This window comes from Salvelinus sp. IW2-2015, unplaced genomic scaffold, assembly GCF_002910315.2.
Source record: "Salvelinus sp. IW2-2015 unplaced genomic scaffold, ASM291031v2 Un_scaffold741, whole genome shotgun sequence".
NCBI classification, from domain to species: domain Eukaryota; kingdom Metazoa; phylum Chordata; class Actinopteri; order Salmoniformes; family Salmonidae; genus Salvelinus; species Salvelinus sp. IW2-2015.
In genome coordinates, this window is record NW_019942601.1 from 825,575 (window position 1) to 846,521 (window position 20,947).

Here is a 20,947-nt window from a genome sequence, read left to right on the forward strand (position 1 = left end):
AGTCACCCAGTAAAATACTACTTGAGTAAAAGTCTAAAAGTATTTGGTTTTAAATACACTTGTCTAAGTATCACAAGGAAATGTAATTGCTTAAATATACTAAAGTATCAAAAGTTTACGTATAGCATGGGCCACACTCCCAACATAATTTACAAACAAAACATTTGTGTGTAGTGAGTCCGCCAGATCAGATGCTGTTGGGATGACCAGGGATTTTCTCTTCAAGTGTATTGGACCATTTTCCTGTTCTGCTAAACATTCAAAATGTAACGAGTAATTATGGGTGTCGGGAAAATGTTTGCAGTTAACAAGTACTTATTTTATCTTCTCTCTTTTTAAAGACTAAAACAGCACCACATTCAATCGTGCATCACAATTCTTCCAAGTTTTACCGGTGAAACATCCCACGCAGCGTCATTCTGCATAGTTAACCGTTTGATCTCGGTCAATTTCATGGGGATATGCGTTTTGGATCTTCCTGAGTTATGCAGTATTGTTTTTAAGTATCCTACTGTGTTGTCTTGAAGTGAATACATTTTTATGGCAGATTGGGTTTAAAAGCTGTAGCATAGCCTACCTGTGTATTTTGCCTAGAGGTGCGCACTATTTGGCCTCAAGATCATTTTTTATTTTATTAAATTGGGTTCTGTTATGTACAATGCTTTGATCTTGTTGACACTGATTTACCTTTATTAAACGAGCACCAGAACAGCGTGTTCTCTACATGTAGTAGAATAGACACATAGTGAATGGCAAAGAAGCTTCGGGAAGCTCCAGATCTTTTAGTGAAGGGGACTAAAGATCTGGAAAAGATCCTGCAGCCACTCAGTAATAATGAATCATCTGCTTAACGTGGAAAGATTTTTGGCGGAGTAAACCCTCTCGCTTCGCTTCTTCCTCTCTGGTATAGGTAACTTCTGTTCCTCCTCTCCTTCCCTCCAGATTCCCTGCAGCGCTCTGTCTCTGAAGAGGAGGTTCCCCCTGAGCAGCAGCACTGTGAGCAGGAGTGGAACCCCAGTCTGGGGCAGGAGGACCCAGAGACCACACAGATTAAAGAGGAACAGGAGGACCTGAAGAGCAGTCAGAAGGAAGAGCAGCTTCAAGGGGTGGAGCCTGATATCATAGATTTAGATTTCACTCCTCCTTGTGTGAAAAGTGAATGTGATCTGGAGGACCCACTTTGGTCCTTTACTCTTCCTCAAAMCAAGACTGAGGAAAACAGAGAGAGTGACTCTAAACCAGTGGATCTCAAACCTTTTGTCACTGTGACCCACATTAAGGGTCTCAACATTCCCTGTGACCCTCCAGATAATCAAAACAATGCCTCCAGCCACAGCTCAGCTGTAAGCAGCGACACAGTAGGACTTGACAATAGTSCACCATTGGGTCCCAGCCCACTATTGGATCTCAACTCACCATTAGATCCCAGCCCACCATTGGGTTCCAGCCCACTATTGGGTTCCAGCCCACTATTGGATCCCAGCCCACCATTGGGTCCCAGCCCACTATTGGATCTCAACTCACCATTGGATCCCAGCCCACCATTGGGTCCCAGCCCACTATTGGATCTCAACTCACCATTAAATCCCAGCCCACCWTTGGATCCCAGCCCACTATTGGAGGAACACTGTTCCAAACCCAGCACCACATCTAGAAGAACTCACCACTGCCGTGACTGTGGTAAAACGTTTGCTCTGAAAGCTGACCTGCAGAGGCATGTGACTCTCACCAAGAAGAGACTCAGTGAATGCCGCTTCTGCAAAAAACGCTACAACTCCACCTGTCAACTGAAGGCCCATGTCCGACTCTGTCACAGTGGGAAACCCTGCACCTGCCCTGTTTGTGGAAAGACCTTTAAATACAAAGGAGTTCTGCCCAAGCACATGAGGATTCACCAAGGAGAAAAATCTTTAAGCCGTGTTGACTGTGAGAAAAGCTTCAGTCACAAGGATGCCCTAAACTTGCATAAACTGACTCACACTGGAGAAAAAACATTTAGCTGTGGTGACTGTGAGAAAAGCTTCAATCTCAAGAATAACCTAACCAGGCATAAACTGATTCACACAGGAGAGAAACCATTTAGCTGTGGTGACTGTGGGAAAAGCTTCAGCCTCAAGAATAACCTAACCAGGCATAAACTGATTCACACAAGAGAGAAACCATTTAGCTGTGGTGTCTGTGGAAAAAGCTTTAGTCAGAAAGGGGACCTAGGGAGGCACAAACTGACTCACACAGATGATAAACCATTTAGCTGTGGTGACTGCGRGAAAAACTTCAGACAGAAAGGGGACCTAAGGAGACACATACTGACTCACACAGGAGAGAAACCATTTAGCTGTGGTGACTGTGGGAAAAGCTTCAATCAGAAGGGGGACCTAAGTAGGCATAGACAGACACACACAGGAGAGAAACAACATGGCTGCTCAGTCTGTGGTAAAAGATTCATTCGTAAGGCTCATCTGCTGAAGCATGTGAATAACGTCCACAACGAAAGAAAACAGGATGAAAACAAGAACAACGAAAATGAGGATTAAAATCTAGTTAGGACAAAGAGGATCTGCGGTTATAGCAGATGGGAATTAAAAGACAGGATGTGAACACTTAGAAAAACAAAGCAACTCTGCATTATTGACGCTGTGGTTTTTCAAATAAATGAATGTGTGATGGATTTACTTTTTGTGAAACGTTTTATACGAATAAAGTTTTAATTTGAACGATGAGGTAATGTTCAAAGAGTAGCATCCCAGTATTATGGGGATCTCACAAATCTGAGGGATTTACTACAAAGCAGGAGTTAGCCAGCTGGCCATGCCTAAATATTCTGATATCATTTTTAAAAAAATATATTTTTTAGACAGATCTAATGGTCTAATTGATTCAACAAACAAAAAAACACAAATTTAAGATTTTTTTAAATGACCCAGAAAAGCAGTAGTTATATCTGGTTGCTTATCAAAGATCAACAGCTAAATCCTTGATTCTGCTTTGTAGTAGACCCCGCTGCTATTACACGTTAGTCATTTAGCAGACGCTCTTATACAGAACGACTTACAACTTACAGGAGCAATTAGGGTTAAGTGCCTTGTTCAAAGGGCATATCAACAGATTTTTCACCAAGTCGGCTCTGGGATTTGAACCAGCGACCTTTCGGTTACTGGTCCAACCCCCGTTAACAGCCTGGCTACCTGCCGATCCTGTCTAAAGTCTGTTGATGTTTTCACATCATAAAAAATATATATTTTATCTGTTTGTTTTGAAATGTCTCTCAGGGTGATGAGAGAATTATCTGACTGATGTTATTGATACATTAAAAAAAAATCTGTCTGAAAAAAATCTTCATTCATTTGTCCAAGTGTATTTATAATTAATTTTACCCTAATGCATCTTATTAATGGTATTGATTTGATCTTGTATGGAGTAATGATATACAGTTGACTCCTGATGAGTGATGAATTGATTTTCCCAGATCATCCTGTATTTATGATAACTATTGTTCAGGGTTGGGTAGTAACAGATTACAGGTAACAGGGATTAGTTCATCCAAATTACAAACAAATAAAGTAATTAATCAACCCGGATTACTTWAAAAAAAAAAGTGTAATCGGGTTTACAATTACATTCTTAAAAACAGCTGATTATATTTTCATTCTTCATCTAATATCAATGGCCAGTGATGACTCAATGTGCCTTTTAAAGGAAATTCTGCTACTTTGTGCCGGAGCGGGACCTGTTCCAGAATGTCCCTACCCTATTTATCTGCCATGACCTTCAACAGTCTAATCAACAGATCGGGCAGGCAAGGTTCTCCCTTACTGCTTCTGGCTCCCATTGTGAAACTCCACTATAAACACACACACTCAGACACACAAAATAACATTGTTTAATTAGGAACGTCTTCATTTCTTAATTCAAAATATAGTTTTTTTTTTATAAAGAAAAAAGGGGAAAAAATCACAAATATATTCTTAATTATTATATGTAATTTACCCACATGGTAGTTTCTCCTATGCAAATTTCCGTGTAGGGTTTACATTTATAGCTTAATAATAATAAATAATTAATAATTAATTTTCTTTTACAATGTTGCTTTTTTTTACCTGCAGTTATATTTTCTTTTTCCATCTCAGGATTGTGCCCTGGGATCACATAACTCGTAACCGTTTCTCAACAGAGAAACACAACCCTTGTCTCCGACCAGGATACTTCTGCTTTAACAAAAAGATCCTAGTCGGAGATCACCCTGCTCCAACAGGGTGTTTGCCCTAGAATTTCTCCTTTAATTAAAGATATCCCTGTTTCAACAGAGTTCCTAATTAAAGATATCCCTGTTTCAACAGAGTTCCTAATTAAAGATATCCCTGTTTCAACAGAGTTCCTAATTAAAGATTCTAGAAATAACTGCTCCAGGAAAGTTTATAACTAGGGGAATCTTTTGCTCCAACGAAAGACCTAATGTGCACAACCTGTTCCCAGAACAGGATTTTCTATGATGTTTATAAGAAAATCAGTCTCACCCTTAAATCTATCTTGTCTGTTCGGAATGGCGTATCCACTCACTGACATTCCTGCCAGGTCCGAGGTGGGTCCCCTTCTGCTCCTTTTTAGTCAGAGTATGGGGCTCCCTGCCACACCTAACATAGGCCGTGCGCGCAGTTAACCTCGGTCTCCCCGGGAACAATCAGCAAGCGGAGGTAGCCATCCCCCCGCTGTCACCAAATTGTCAGAGAAATTCTATAGGAAGAGACAGCAATTTTTTTTTCAAACAACATATAAGATTTGCACAAATGAAGCAACCAACCATCACTAAGAATAGTCAGAGTTGAAAGCTCTCTGAACAGAGCTGTCTCTCTCCTTCTATAGAAAGTACATAATTTTATCTTTGTGACAGATGTGCAGAAACATGCCCCTGGGAACAGAGTTGTAAAAAGTATTTTAGCTCATCTGTACAGATCAAGATAGCTGATATCGCCACTAGAGGTCGACCGATTAATCGGAATGGCCGATTAATTAGGGCCGATTTCAAGTTTTCATAACAATCGGTAATCGGCATTTTTGGCCACCGATCATGGCCGATTACATTGCACTCCACGAGGAGACTGCGTGGCAGGCTGACTACCTGTTATGCGAGTGCAGCAAGGAGCCAAGGTAAGATGATAGCTAGCATTAAACGTATCTTATAAAAAACAATCAATCTTAACATAATCACTAGTTAACTACACATGGTTGATGATATTACTAGTTTATCTAGCTTGTCCTGCGTTGCATATAATCGATGCGGTGCCTGTTAATTTATCATTGAATCACAGCCTACTTCRCCAAACGGTTATTTAACAAGCGCATTCGCACGGTCGTTGCACCAACGTGTACCTCAACATCAACGCCTTTCTTAAAATCAATACACAAGTATATATTTTTACACCTGCATATTTAGTTATTGCCTGCTAACATGAATTTCTTTTAACTAGGGAAATTGGGTCACTTCTCTTGCGTTCTGTGCAACAGAGTCAGGCTATATGCAGCAGTTTGGGCCGCCTGGCTCGTTGCGAACTGTGTGAAGACCAACTTCACCAAACGGGGTATGACTTAACAAAAGCGCATTTGTGAAAAATAGCACAATCGTTGCATGAATGTACCTAACCATAAACATCAATGCCTTTCTTAAAATCAATACACATAAGTATATTTTTTTAAACCTGCATATTTAGTTACAAGAAATCCAGGTTAGCAGGCAATATTAAAATAGGGAAATTGTGTCACTTCTCTTGAGTTCATTGCACGCAGAGTCAGGGTATATGCAACAGTTTGGGCCGCCTGGCTCGTTGCGAACTAATTTGCCAGAATTCTACGTAATTATGACATAACATTGAAGGTTGTGCAATGTAACAGCAATATTTAGACTTAGGGATGCCACCCGTTAGATAAAATACGGAACGGTTCTGTATTTCACTGAAAGAATAAACATTTTGTTTTCGAAATGATAGTTTCCAGATTTGACCATATTAATGACCTAAGGCTCGTATTTCTGTGTGTTATTATGTTATAATTAAGTCTATGATTTGATATTTGATAGAGCAGTCTGACTGAGCGGTGGTAGGCAGCAGCAGGCTCGTAACCATTCATTCAAACAGTACTTTCGTGCGTTTGCCAGCAGCTCTTCGCTGTGCTTCAAGCATTGAGCTGTTTATGACTTAAAGCCTATCAACTCCCGAGATTAGGCTGGTGTAACTGATATGAAATGGTTAGCTAGTTAGCGGGGTGCACGCTAATAGCGTTTCAATCGGTGACGTAACTCGCTCTGAGACCTTGAAGTAGTTGTTCCCCTTGCTCTGCAAGGGCCGCGGCTTTTGTGGAGCGATGGGTAACAATGCTTCGAGGATGGCTGTTGTCGATGTGTTCCTGGTTCGAGCCCAGGTAGGTGCGAGGAGAGTGACGGAAGCTATACTGTTTCACTGGCAATACTAAAGTGCCTACAAGAACATCCAATAGTCAAAGGTACAAATGGTATAGAGATAAATAGTCCTATAATTCCTGTAACTACAACCTAAAACTTCTTACCTGGGAATATTGAAGACTCATGTTAAAAGGAACCACCAGCTTTCATATGTTCTCATGTTCTGAGCAAGGAACTTAAACGTTAGCTTTTTTACATGGCACATACTGCACTTTTACTTTCTTCTCCAACACTTTGTTTTTGCATTATTTAAACCAAATTGAACATGTTTCATTATTTATTTGGGCATTATATTTAGTTAAAATAAAAGTGTTCATTCAGTATTGTTGTAATTGTCATTATTACAAATAAAGAAATACCTAATAAAAAAAATCGGCAGATTAATCAGTATCGGCTTTTTTGGTCCTCCAATAAATCGGTATTGGTATCGGCGTTGAAAAATCATAATCGGTTGACCTCTAATCGCCACCACTCTGTTCCTCCCTGAACTTCCCATATAGCTAAATTCCTGCCGATTGTAAATACAGGAGGTCACATATTGAGGTCGCACGCAAGCGGCTCATAAATCTGTACGCTCAGATTTATGACTAAGTCACAAAAGACAAGTTTGTATCAGTAAAAATACAAACATATAACAATAGACAATTCTCTAAGTAAAAACAGCATAGGATGTCGAATTAAACAGTTAGTATGTCATGAATATTACATTTCCACCACAGGATGTTTTCAGCGGCAGGGACTGGGAGACTAGTCAGGATCGAGGGAGAGATAAATGGAGCAAAGTACAGAGAGATCCTTGATGAAAACCTTCTCCAGACCGCTCAGGACCTCAGAATGGGGCGAAGGTTCACCTTCCAACAGGACAACGACCCTAAGCACACAGCCAAGACAACGCTGGAGTAGCTTCGGGACAAGTCTCTGAATGTCCTTGAGTGGCCCAGCCAGAGCCTTGGAGAGACCTGAAAATAGCTGTGCAGAGATGCTTCCCATCCAACCTGACAGAGCTTGAGAGGATCTGCTGAGAAGAATGGGAAAAGGTGCTTCAACAAAGTACTGAGTAAGGAGTCTGAATACTTATGTAAATGTGATATTTCAGTTTATTTATTTATACATTTGCAAAAATTKGAGTATTGTGTGTAGATTGATGAGGGAAAAAAACCATTTAAATCAATTTTAGAATAAGGCTGTAATACATAACAAAATGTGGAAAAAGGGGTCTGAATACTTTCCAAATGCACCGTATGCCCCCTTTTATTTATCCTACAGTTCTGACTTGGTGTACAGGGAGAATACTGTAAGAATGTCCCATGTAGCTGGCATGCATGCATCAACAACATTGATTTTGCCCCACCAAGATTTACATACTAAAATCGGGTTAAATGCAGAACTTTATTTCAAGAATAAAGTTGAAATAAAATAGTGAATTAAAGTGGCAATATTTGGAGAATAAAGTTAAAATAAAATGTTGCGAATGAAGGGGCAATATTTGGAGAATAAAGGGGCAATATTTGGAGAATAAAGGGGCAATATTTGGAGAATAAAGGGGCAATATTTGGGAGAATAAAGGGGCAATATTTGGAGAATAAAGTGCAATATTTGGAGAATAAAGTGGCAATATTTGGAGAATAAAGTGGCAATATTTGCGAGAATAAGGGCATATTTGGAGAATAAAGGGCAATATTTGGAGAAATAAAGTGGCAATATTTGGAGAATATAAAGGGCAAATTTGGAGAATAAAGTGGCAAATATTGGGAGATATTTAAAGTGGCAATATGGAGAATAAAGGGCAATATTTGGAGAATAAAGGGGCAATATTTGGAGAATAAAGGGCAATATTTGAGAATTAAATAAATAAAAATGTTTGCGAATGAAGGGGCAATATTTGGAGAATAAATTCGCAATATTTGGAGAATAAAGAGGCAATATTTGGAGAATAAAGGGGCAAAATTTGGAGAATAAAGCGGCAATATTTGGGGGAGAATAAAGGGGCAATTTGGAGAATAAAGTGGCAAATTTGAGAAATAAAAAGTGGCAATATTGGAGAATTTTTAATGGCAATATTTGGAGAATAAAGGGGCAATATTTGGAGAATAAAGTGGCAATATTTGGAGAATAAAGGGGCAATATTTGGAGAATAAAGTGGCAATATTTCGAGAATAAAGGGGCAATATTTTGAGAATAAAGGGGCAATATTTTGAGAAAAGTTGCAAAATTTCAAGGAAATAAAGTTGCAGTTCTATTTTAAGAGGGGATTTGGTTAAATGCATGTCTGCCTGGCTCCCTATTGCTGGGCACGCCACCGTTGAAATGCCTGAGTTACATGACTTGATGAAACTATACTTTAGAATTGGCTTTAGTAACAAGGAAATCCTTGCTCTTTTAGCACATAATAACCATAGAATTATAAGTATTAGGACCTGGAAAATGTGCCACAGATTATTTTCAGGAGGAACCGTGGTTACATACATAGGTAGAGACGGGCGCTTTGGGTTTGTATGCGTGCAGGTGTGTGTGTGCACTCACGCGTATCAATCTAATGATCTGTTCAGTTGTAAATAAAGAGTAAAAACTCACGGACGATTATTAAAACTCAAACCAAGTTTATTCACCCACTGGGTCACACAGCTGCATAAGACCAAGACATATTCACACAAGTACTGGTATTTATCCCTTTCTCCTCTGCTGAATCTCCTTACACATCTGATGCTAGACAGAACTTTAGTGATATCTGTTCTTCCTCACTTCATCTGACCTGACCTCAGGCCCCAAAGTGCTCACTCCTCCCCAACTCAAGACTGTCATGGTGACTGGTACCAGACTGTGTCTCTTCTCCTTCCCATAGGATCCCCGATGGCTAACAATAACATATTCTGACAGAATGTAAACATTCTACATTCCCCTCTCTCCCCCAGTAACATGAATAAGGATATTTCATATTTTCAAGTTTAGAAGTCAGAACCCATCAGATCTAATAACTTGTAATTTCACACTCTTCTAACGGCCACGGTGTGTTATGAGCAGAAAACMAAAAAAAACGTTATTGCCGCTGTCACTGAACACGAAGAGAACTGGGGTTGAGTCGCATATACCCGTGGTATATGGTCTGATATACCAAGGCTGTCAGCCAATCAGCATTCAGGGCTTGAACCACCCGTTTATGTTAGACCATATATTTACACAAAAAAAAAACTTTTTACTGTTCTAATTATGTTCGTAACCAGTTTATAATAGCAATAAGGCACCCCCGGGGTTTGTGGTATATGGCCAATATACCACGGCTAAGTGGTGTATCCAGGCACTCCATGTTACGTCATGCATAAGAACAGCCCTTAGCCATGCTATATTGACCATATACCACAGCTCCTAGGGCCTTATTGCTTAATCAGAACAGTCAGAATAAGTTAAATCGACATCCATTGATGGAAAATGATCTGGCGAGTTTAGTAAGGGCGATTTATAATTTCTCTTGCCACATTCAAATTCCTTTATTACATCATGACATAGCTCCCAATAACTATTTTGAGGAAAACCGAATTTTGCATTTAACGTCGTTACTACGATATTCCTTCTTATTTGGCTCGACAATGTTATGTGAAAAATTTTTAGGCTAGTTTGTAAGCCTTTTGGGCGGGTTTTCAGTCGTCATTTGGCAAAAAATGTTTACTTAACCTGGCAACCCTGTCCTGAACTATGCTACTTTCTGAGCTAATGGAAGAAAGGGAGGGAATTAAAACGTTGGCTTGAATCTTTTGTATTGAGAAAGTTATTTTGGGATGATAATTAAGTTGAGTGTTGAGGTTTCCAAAACCGTATAGCCATCAAGGATAAATTGTTTTTAGATAGACCGTTTTATACTTAAGACAAAATTTCCTCAGCTAAACAAAAACAAGATTCAATGTCTCCAATGAAACACATTGAAGTCAGAAGGGCAAAGGTTTTTGTGACAGACAACTTTTTAAACATGTATGGTGAATTTACATTAAACTCTTCTTTAAAAATGGTGATCACTGTTTGCCTAAACAGTTTATTGAGTAGAACTATAGCTAGTTATCAGTATCAACATACGTACCTATTCTACATAGTTGATTCTCCGGTGTGATCCGCAGCAGTCTCCGTAGCCGATCATTCTCCTCCTGGTACTCCACTACCGTTTTCTCAACTGCCCCGAAAATCTCCACAACAGCCGCTGATAAACGCTCATTTAATAAACACAGGCAACAATTGTAGGTTTAGCCATTTTGCGTCGAATGAGAGTTGGGTAGCCTACTGGTCAGTCAGTGGGTCTTTATTTACTCAACACAAGCTGTGTTTTGGTCAATGAATTTTAGAAAGCTTATTGGTTCTAGTCAGTGGGTGACGAGCCCAGAAACGCAAAATAGCGTAGCCAGCTGGATGGGGGTTTACTACTGTGCAAGGCAGCCTACAGGCCAGTAGGAAAGGGAAACAATGACTACATGTTGACAAACATTGGTTATCATAACTATAGGATGATCTGAGATAATCAATTATTTTATGAATTTATGAGAAATACTCTTGGACAAATGGAATTTATTTAATTTAATGTATCAATTACAACAGCCCGGCCATTATGTCATCACCTTGAGAGACCATTATGTCATCACCTTAGAGACCATTATGTCATCACCTTAGAGACCATTATGTCATCACCTTAGAGACCATTATGTCATCACCTTAGAGACCATTATGTCATCACCTTAGAGACCATTATGTCATCACCTTGAGAGACCATTATGTCATCACCTTAGAGACCATTATGTCATCACCTTGAGAGACATTCCAAATCCAACAACCAGATATTCATGTTTCTAATGAAGGGAAAAATTAAACAGACTTTGTACAGCAGAACTGTGAATTTTCTACAATACTCTGTACTGTTTGATCTAGGGGTGCACGATATAATCGGTGAGCATATCGGAATCGGCCAATATTAGCTGAAAATGCCAACATCGGCCCGATGTCTAGTTTAACGCCGGTGTGTAAAACCGATGTCAAAGCTGACGTGCATACCTATATAACGTAGGTAGATGATATAATGACGCCACGAAAAATACAGCGCTACACCAAAAACAAAACCAGAAAAATACTAAACACACACTTCCAACAACTAAACAAGTTGAAGTCCAGCAGTCATTTGAAAGAGTAAGAACATTTCAGCGAGACAACTCAAAGGTGAAATCCATTAACGCCAAGATAATGGAATTCATTGCCTTTGACAATCAACCGTCCTCTGTCGTGGATGATGTTGGCTTTCGCCGACTGGTCGAGCCCCGGGTACACACTATTTTTCAGATGTTGCCCTACCGGWGTTACACAGTATTGTTGAAAYGTACATCTATGAGCGTCACTGCTTTTAGCTTCACRACTGACATTTGGACCAGCGATGTCAGCCCCATGAGCCTGCTGAGWCTGACAGCACAGTGGGTCSACGAGGATTTCGAATTGAGAAAAGCTATACTGCTACCTCAAGAATGTGCTGGTTGTCATACCGCTGCTGCCATTTCAATGGCATTTGAGAACATGTTTGAAACTTGAACACATTCCTAGCTCCATTCGAACAACTGACTCGAGAAATAAGCTCATCAACAGCGTCTGTAGCAGACGTGATACCCTCTGTCATGGCATTTAAACGCCTGCTCAACAAAACTGCCAACACAGACCGTGGGGTTAAAACTTGCAAAAGTACTCTACTAGAGGCTGTGAACAAGGGATTCGGTGGCATTCTCTCTGAGCCTCTTTACTGTGTCGCCACCATGCTCGATGCTAGGTACAAGGACCGCTACCTCGATGCAGACAAAGAAACAGGGTTTACATGAAATGTTACAGACACAGCTGGACAAGATGGAAACAGACACAGTGACATTGCGCACCGAGGAAGAGAGGCCACGGACAGACAGCTGAAACTACACTTCAGTAGTTTCATTCTCATAACCATGTATACATAATAATACGTAATACATGTATGATGAAATTCTGGTTGAGAATGAAACTACTGAACAAATTAACGAAACAGCACAGCAAGTAAGTGAAAGAAATAGGTTTTGATGATGTTTTACTGGTAATGGGGACATACGTAAATGCTAACAAAATAACTTTTTGGTCAGTGTGGTGTGTAACCTATATTTAACTAGGCAAGTCAGTTAAGAACAAATTCTTATTCACAATGACGGCCTACCCCGGCCAAACCAGGATGACGCTGGGCCAATTGTGCACCGCTCTATGGGACTCCCAATCACGGCCGGATGTGATACAACCTGGATTCGAACCGGGGACTGTAGTGACGCCTCTTGCACAGAGATGCAGTGCCTTAGACCACTGAGTCCATGTGCATGTGTGTGTGTTAACTCTTTAACTGTACTAGAATGCTTAAAAGTCCGCAAAAAAATGTAATATCGGTTATCGGTATCGGCCAAAAATCTCATATCGGTGCACCCCTAGTTTGATCATTACCTCATCATTCAAATCAAACTTYATTTACATACAATGTTTTACGACAGTAAATCCATCAGAGATCTATTTGCCAGTTTATGCATGGTTAGGCTCTGCTTGACACCGACACTTCTCCTGTGTGAGTCCGTATATGTGCAATTAGGTGTTCCTTGCGAATGAAGCCTTTACCGCAGTCACCACAGCTAAATGGTTTCTCTCCYGTGTGAGTCAGTATGTGTCTCCTTAGGTCCCCTTTCTGATTGAAGCTTTTACAGCAAAAATGACAGCTGAATGGTTTCTCTCCTCTGTGAATGCGTATATGTCTGGTTAAGTGCTCCTTGCGATTGAAGCGTTTCCCACAGTCACCGCAGCTGAAAGGTTTCTCCCCTGTGTGAATCTTCATGTGCATGGACAGATTTCCCTTTTGTTTGAAGGTCTTGCCACAAAAGGGGCAGATGCAGGGTTCCCCCATTGGTGCGTTGGGATCAAATGGTGGTCTGATGTCAAGCCCTACTGGGTCGCTGCTTACGGCTGAGCTGTGGCTGGAGGCATTGTTACGATTATATGGAAGGTCACAGGGAATGTCGAGACCCTTTAAGTGGGTCACAGTGCCAAAAGCTTTGAGATCCACTGGTTTAGAGTGACTCTCTCTGTTCTCCACAGTCTGGGTTTGGGGAAGAGTCAAGGACCAAAGTGGGTCCTCCTGATCACATTCACTTTTCACACAGGAAGGAGTGAATATGAATTCTATATCAGGCTCCAGCCCTTGAAGCTGTTCTTCCTCCTGACTGGTCCTGAGTTCCTCCTCTTCGTCTATAATCARTGTGGGCTCTGGGTCCTCCTGCCCCAGGCTGGGGCTCCACTCCTGCTCACAGTGCTGCTGCTCAGGGGTAACCTCCTCTTCAGAGACAGAGAGCTGCAGGGAGTCTGGAGGGAAGGAGAGGAGGAGCAGAGGTTATCTGAAGTGCCTTCAGAAAGTATTCACACCCCTTCTTTYCCCMMAAATKTTGTTGTGTTACAGCCGGAATTTAAAATGGATTAAATTTAGATTTTGTGTGGCACACAATACCCCATAATGTCAAAGTGGATGTTTTTAAACAAATTAATTAGAATTGAAAAGCTGAAATATCGATAAGTATGCAACCCCTTTGTTACGGCAAAACTAAATAGGTTCAGGAGTAAAGATGTGCTTCACAAGTCACAAAAGTTGCATGGACTCCCTTTGTGCAGTAATAGTGTTTAACATGATTCTTAAATGACTACCTCATCTCTRTGCCCCACACATACAATTATCTGTAAGGTCCCTCAGTCGAGCAGTGAATTTCAAACACTGAAACCAGGGACCAGGGAGGTTTTCCAAAGCTAAGCAAAGAAGGGCACCTATTGGTAGATGAGTAAAACATTTTAAAAAGCAGATATTGAATATCCCTTTCAGCATGGTGAATTTATTAATTACACTTTGGATGGTGTATCAATACACCCAGTCACTACAAAGATACAGGCGTCCTTCCTAACTCAGTTGCCGGAGAGGAAGGAAACCACTTAGGGATTTAACCATGAGGCCAATGSTGACTTTAAAACAGCTACAGATTTTAATGGCTGTGATAGGAAAAAAACTGAGGATGGATCAACAGCACTGTAGCTACTCCACAATACTAACATAATTGACAGAGTGAAAAGAAGAAAGCCTGTACAGAATACAAATATTCAGAAACATGCATCCTGTTTGCAATAAGGCACTAAAGTAAAACTGCAAAAAATGAGGCATAGAAATGAACTTTATGTCCTGAATATAAAGCGTTATGTTTGGAGCAAATCCAACACAACACTCTTCATATTTTCAAGCACGGTGGTGGTGGCATCATGTTATGGGTATGCTTGTCATCAGCAAGGACTAGGGAGTTTTTTAGGATAAAAATAAATGTAATAGAGCTAAGCACAGGCAAAATCCTAGAGGAAAACCTGGTTCAGTCTGCTTTCCACCAGACACTGAGAGACGAATACACTGAGAGACGAATGCACCTTTCAGCAGGACAATAACCTGAAACACTTGCAAATCTGTGGCAAGACTTGAAAATGGCTGTCTAGCAACTATCAAATTTATAGAGTTTGAATACTTAAAAAAAAGAATAATGTGCAAATATTGTACAATCCAGGTGTGCAAAGCTCTTAGAGACTTACCCAGAAAGCCTCTCAGCTGTAATCGCCTCCAAAGGTGGTCCTAACATGTATTGACTCAGGGGTGTGAATACTTATGTAAATGTGTTTCATTTTCAATTAAAAAATAATAATAATCTAAAAACATGTTTTCATTGTGTGTAGATGGGTGAAGGCACTGTATATACCACATAATTAAATAGAACACTTGAATCATACATTTGAACTATACATTTATAAGAGCTATACAGCCTAGCAGATAKCTAGGGCCAGCTTCTAGACAGAGACTGTATTCTATACAGCCTAGCAGATAGCTAGGGCCATCTTCTAGACAGAGACTGTATTCTATACAGCCTAGCAGATAGCTAGGGCCATCTTCTAGACAGAGACTGTATTCTATACGCCAAGCAGATAGCGAGGGCCAGCTTCTAGACAGAGACTGTATTCTATATAGCCAAGCAGATAGCGAGGGCCAGCTTCTAGACAGAGACTGTATTCTATACAGCCTAGCAGATAGCTAGGGCCAGCTTCTAGACAGAGACTGTATTCTATACAGCCAAGCAGATAGCGAGGGCAGCTTCTAGACAGAGACTGTATTCTATATAGCCAAGCAGATAGCTAGGTGCCAGCTTCTAGACAGAGACTGTATTCTATATAGCAAGCAGAAGCGAGGGCCAGCTTCTAGACAGAGACTGTGGTATTCTATACAGCCTAGCAGATAGCTAGGGCCAGCTTCTAGACAGAGACTGTATTCTAACAGCCTAGCAGATAGCTAGGTCACTTCTAGACAGAGACTGTATCTCGGTCTAGCAGTATAACACTAGCCCACTGTGGGATGTATTTACCATCCGGGTGTCTGTGCCTGTTTGGCAACGCTTTTCCCCCGTTGGAGGGTATATCTGTGGTTGATGGACGTTTCTGATAAGGAAAGTGTCGTTTTTATTGCCGAGTGGTGCCCAGGAAATAATTCATTATTAGATGCTAACACACCCCACTCCCCTCCTCCAAACCAAAACCAGACATGGATGTTAATGTTTACACTAGGGTTGCAAAGGGTCAGAAACTTTCCGGGAAATTTTCCATGGGGAGTTAAGCCCGGGAATTTGGGGAATTTTGCTTAATTTCATCAAAAAAGTTAGTTTATAACAGTGAACCTTTTTTTGTGGGATACACAAGGCAATTCTAGATCTTGTGGCATATTTTGGTTAAACAATCCCCAATTCAATGGAATTGCAACCCTCTGCATGCACATTGTATTCTTCCATCACATGTGCAGCTGATTCTCAAGATCTTGCACACTAATGAGATGCTATTGAGCCCACACTACTACRCTGTCTGAGCCAAGGACTACGTGCTTTCTGGTAAGTTTTGACTACAATACTGGATGGGGTGAATATATTTTATATGACATACATAATTTTTTGTTAACTAGTAAAGTAGTAAAACTAGTAGCCTACAGCAAAGTGTGTTTAAGTCATTTCTAACTTTTTAACAATTTCTGCTAGTTAGCTTTTGCTACCATGTGGGTTTTAGCTTGCTTGAGCCATACATGTTTCATTTTAAAACATTTATCTGTATTTACCTATACATGGAAAAAATGTTACTCATTTTTTCCTCATCTTTACAGGAAAATGGCACAGGCACTATCTAATTTGTGGAGACATTTCACTGCAGCTAATGTAGATGGAAAAGCTGTGTACATTTGCAAATACTGTGCCAAATCATATGTGAAGAATGCAACAAAGATGTAGAATCATCTGGCCAAGTGCATAAAGTTCCCCAGCRCTCACAACAAGCAACTTCTGACAAAAGTCCCTCTACTTCYATTCGAGGTGAAAATKATGAATCAGACACCTTATCGATAGCAACAGCTCATGGTCCTCCTGGAATCAGAAGTTTTTTGACTCAATGGAGGAACGTAGTCAGAGAAATGCTGATGAATGTCTTGCTTGAGCTGTGTATGCAACTAGTTTCACCTCTGATGCTCACAGGCAATGTTGTATTGGAAGATTTTCCAATCCTCTTCACCCAGCATACACCCCTCAACCAGACCATGCTTTATCTACTAATTTGCTGGATGCAGAGTTCAGATAGTTCAAGTGAAGGTCAAGCAAATCATAAGGAAAGCAGACTGTATTGCAATAATCTCTGATGGGTGTCGAATGTTCGTGGGCAAGGAATAATTAACTACATCATCTCCACCCCTAAACCAGTATCTACAAGAGCACAGACCACAAGGAACAACAGACACACCCGGTCTCACATGCAGATGAGCTTGAAGGCCGTCAATGGACCTTGGACCACAGAAGGTATTTGCACGTGGGACAGACAATGCTGCGAACATGAAGCATGCGTCAAAGTGGAGGGAGTCCACCCTCACATCAAATATTTGGCTAGTGCTGCCTTTCAAGCATTGAAGAGAGCCAAGGAATTGTCTGTAATGTGAAGATCATCAGTTTATAGCAGGCAATCTACCTCACCAAGCAAAGTGAGAAGAATAAAGAGCCACCACATTGTATGCTGCCCAGCAACACCCGTGGTGGTTTTGTCAGATCATTTACAGTCTCCGGAGGGAAGGAGATCTCTCCAGAAATGGCCCATATCTCAAGTCTGCCGATATGGCCGCCTCCATCAAGAGGATCCTCCTGGATTATGTATTTGGGAGAGAAGTGGTAAGAGCTGAAAACTCCTTGAAACCTATAGCAGAGCCATTGCATGGATTGAGGGAAACAATGCCATCCTGTCTGATGTTCAGACTGCTTGCAGATTGTAAGAGAAGAAATCCGTACTGCCCTGCCCACTGCACTGTTGCTCTAAGCAGAGGAAACTGCAGTTCTGAAAATACATGAAAAAGCGTGAAGACTTCTGCCTGAAGTTGTTGGACCCCAAGTATGCTGGCAAGAGCATCCTATTCTGGTGCTGAAATCAACAAAGGCCTATTGTGTCATCACTACCGTGTCGCCCCACCTGGCCTGGGATGGGCCAAGGTTCTTGGCACAGTCTGGCGACTGTACACTTTCAAGCAAGGGCTTTGGGATGGAGATGCAATATGGCAGTCTTGCCAACATATCTCATCAGCCCACCTGGTGAAAGGGACTTTGTGGATCTGAGGCTCTTTCCCCTGTTGCCAACATCATCCTCCAAATCCCACCAACATCAGAGTGCAATTGGTCCTTGTGTGCGGACACACACACCAAAGCACGCAACAGGCTGACCAATACAAGGGTTGAAAAATTGGTGGCCATCCGGGCAAATTTGAGGCTTTTTGAGCCTGACAMCGAGCCATCCTCAACTAGGTTGGAAAGTGACAGTGAAGATGGGGCCTCAGAGTCTGATGTTCAAGAGGTGGACATTGAGGARKTCCAGGGAGAAGACATGGAAGCCTGAGAGGAAGACAACCAAAGCTTTAGTTTCTAGACTATCATTTTACAGATGTATGTTGAAAACGTTTTTGGGAGACGTGATGTATCATTCGGGATCATTCAATATTCCCTTTCTTTTGTTGTTCAGTGAAATCATCCCATGTGAAGAGTCAACTCATTTAATTAAAGTTAAATTCAAAAAAAAATATATATATATAATAATAATAGTATTTATTTATTGCTATTGGAAGGATTTAATCATTTGCAATTATGTCTATTTATGAAAAGGTAAAATGTTTATTTTTCTGTCTCCATATGATATGATAAATATATCCAATGCATAAAACATCTACATTTAAATGGTAATAATATTATTTGGAAATATATTTCCTGTTAATTCACATGGAAAGTTTTCTCTGTATATTCCCCAAAATGTGCAATCCTAGTTTGCGCCCACTCTCTTCGTTCTACTTCCTGTCTGAAGCAAATACAATGTCTGTCTAGAAGCTGGGCTATGTTATGCCCCTGCCTATATCCCATTTCAATCWGYTTTTTRTGACAAAGACAACTATTTAATCATGCCCAGTTAATGTGGTAATAGTGGCTATTCTTTTAACCTTGAGGAATATTTTTTATCATAGTCCAATGGTTTATTCAATTCTTCAAATGTTTCATGACTTTGTCAATCAACTTGTTCTTCATGAATCTTAATTATTGTTTCATGTTTCTGTATCAATATGGACTTTGTAAAAAAAAAAGGTCCATTGGAGTCATTTTGACCCCAGCCAAAACATCTAATTCCGCCTATAGTAATTTGAGAAATAGGACCTTCATTTGACTCCAGGTTTCTCTGGAGACATAATTACAAGGTTATCCATACCACCAGAGGGAGGAGGGGACCTGTATTAGTGATTTTTTACCAGATAGACAAATCRTCAGCAGATAAATAAACWGAGTATTCAAAACATTAAGAACACCTTCCTAATATTGAGGAGAGGAGCCAGGTTAAAKAAGGATTTTTAAGCCTTGAGGCWATTGAGACATGGATTGTGTATGTGTGCCATTCAGAGGGTGAATGGGCAAGACAACATATTGAAGTGCCTTTGAACAGGGTATGGTAGTAGGTGGTAGTAGGTGCCAGGCGCACCGGTTTGAGTGCGTCAAGAACTGCAACACTGCTGTTTTTTTTCACACTCAACAGTTTCCTGTGTGTATGAAGAATAGTCCACCACCCAAAGGATAAAGCCAATTTGACACAACTGTGGGAAGCATTGGAGCCAACATGGGCCAGCATCCCTGTGGAACTCTTTAGACACTTTGTAGAGCCCATGTCCTGACGAATTGAGACTGTTCTGAAGGCAGGGGGGGGGTACAACTCAATATTGCAAGGTGTTCCTAATGTTTTGTAGACTCAGTGTAACTATATACAGTATGCATATGGTGGTGTGTAGAGACAGTATGGACATTCTTTTGGAGAGATTGGAAACCCAAATTGGTCTACACGGACAAGTTCTGGCCTGGTTAGATCTTATCTGTCGGAAAGATATCAGTTTGTCTCTGTGGATGGTTTGTCCTCTGACAAATCAACTGTAAATTTCAGTGTTCCTCAAGGTTCCGTTTTAGGACCACTATTGTTTTCACTATATACACTGCTCAAAAAAATAAAGGACTGTCCACTTAGGAAGCAACACTGATGACAATAAATTTCACATGCTGTTGTGCAAATGGAATAGACAAAAGGTGGAAATTATAGGCAATTAGCAAGACACCCCCATAAAGGAGTGATTCTGCAGGTGGTGACCACAGACCACTTCTCAGTTCCTATGCTTCCTGGCTGATGTTTTGGTCATTTTGAATGCTGGCGGTGCTTTCATCTCTAGTGGTAGCATGAGACGGAGTCTACAACCCACACAAGTGGCTCAGGTAGTGCAGCTCATCCAGGATGGCACATCAATGCGAGCTGTGGCAAGAAGGTTTGCTGTGTCGTCAGCGTAGTATCCAGAGCATGGAGGGCTACCAGGAGACAGACCAGTACATCAGGAGACGTGGAGGAGGCCGTAGGAGGGCAACAACCAGCAGCAGCAGGACCGCTACCTCCGCCTTTGTGCAAGGAGGAGCACTGCAGAGCCCTGCAAAATGACCTCAGCAGGCCACAAATGTGCAGCAAACCTTCTTGCCACAGCTCGCATTGATGTGCCATCCTGGATGAGCTGCACTACCTGAGCCACTTGTGTGGGTTGTAGACTCCGTCTCATGCTACCACTAGATGAGGCACCGCCAGCATTCAAAAAGTGACCAAAACATCAGCCAGGAAGCATAGGAACTGAGAAGTGGTCTGTGGTCACCACCTGCAGAATCACTCCTTTATTGGGGGTGTCTTGCTAATTGCCTATAATTTCCACCTTTTGTCTATTCCATTTGCACAACAGCATGTGAAATTTATTGTCAATCAGTGTTGCTTCCTAAGTGGACAGTTTGATTTCACAGAAGTGTGATTGACTTGGAGTTACATTGTGTTGTTTAAGTGTTC

General features: G+C 41.0%; 2 protein-coding genes across 2 annotated transcripts in view; one reads left to right on the top strand and one right to left on the bottom strand.

Annotated features, from left to right (window-relative positions):
- Positions 1-3,339, top strand: part of LOC112068803 (zinc finger protein 3 homolog) — a 10,799-nt gene extending 7,460 nt beyond the window's left edge. The window contains exon 2 of the mRNA XM_024136011.2: positions 943-3,339. Within this exon, the coding sequence (XP_023991779.1) occupies positions 943-2,534 (1,592 nt within the window). The 3' untranslated portion in view covers positions 2,535-3,339. The remainder of the gene's footprint in view (positions 1-942) is intronic.
- The window catches only part of LOC112068804 (zinc finger protein 91-like), an 83,938-nt gene that overhangs the window by 32,223 nt on the left and 30,768 nt on the right, over positions 1-20,947 (bottom strand). The window contains exons 4-5 of the mRNA XM_024136012.2: positions 13,011-13,825; positions 11,803-11,878 (exon numbers count right to left, since the gene is read on the bottom strand). Coding sequence (XP_023991780.2) covers positions 11,803-11,878; positions 13,011-13,825 — 891 coding nt within the window. The remainder of the gene's footprint in view (positions 1-11,802; positions 11,879-13,010; positions 13,826-20,947) is intronic.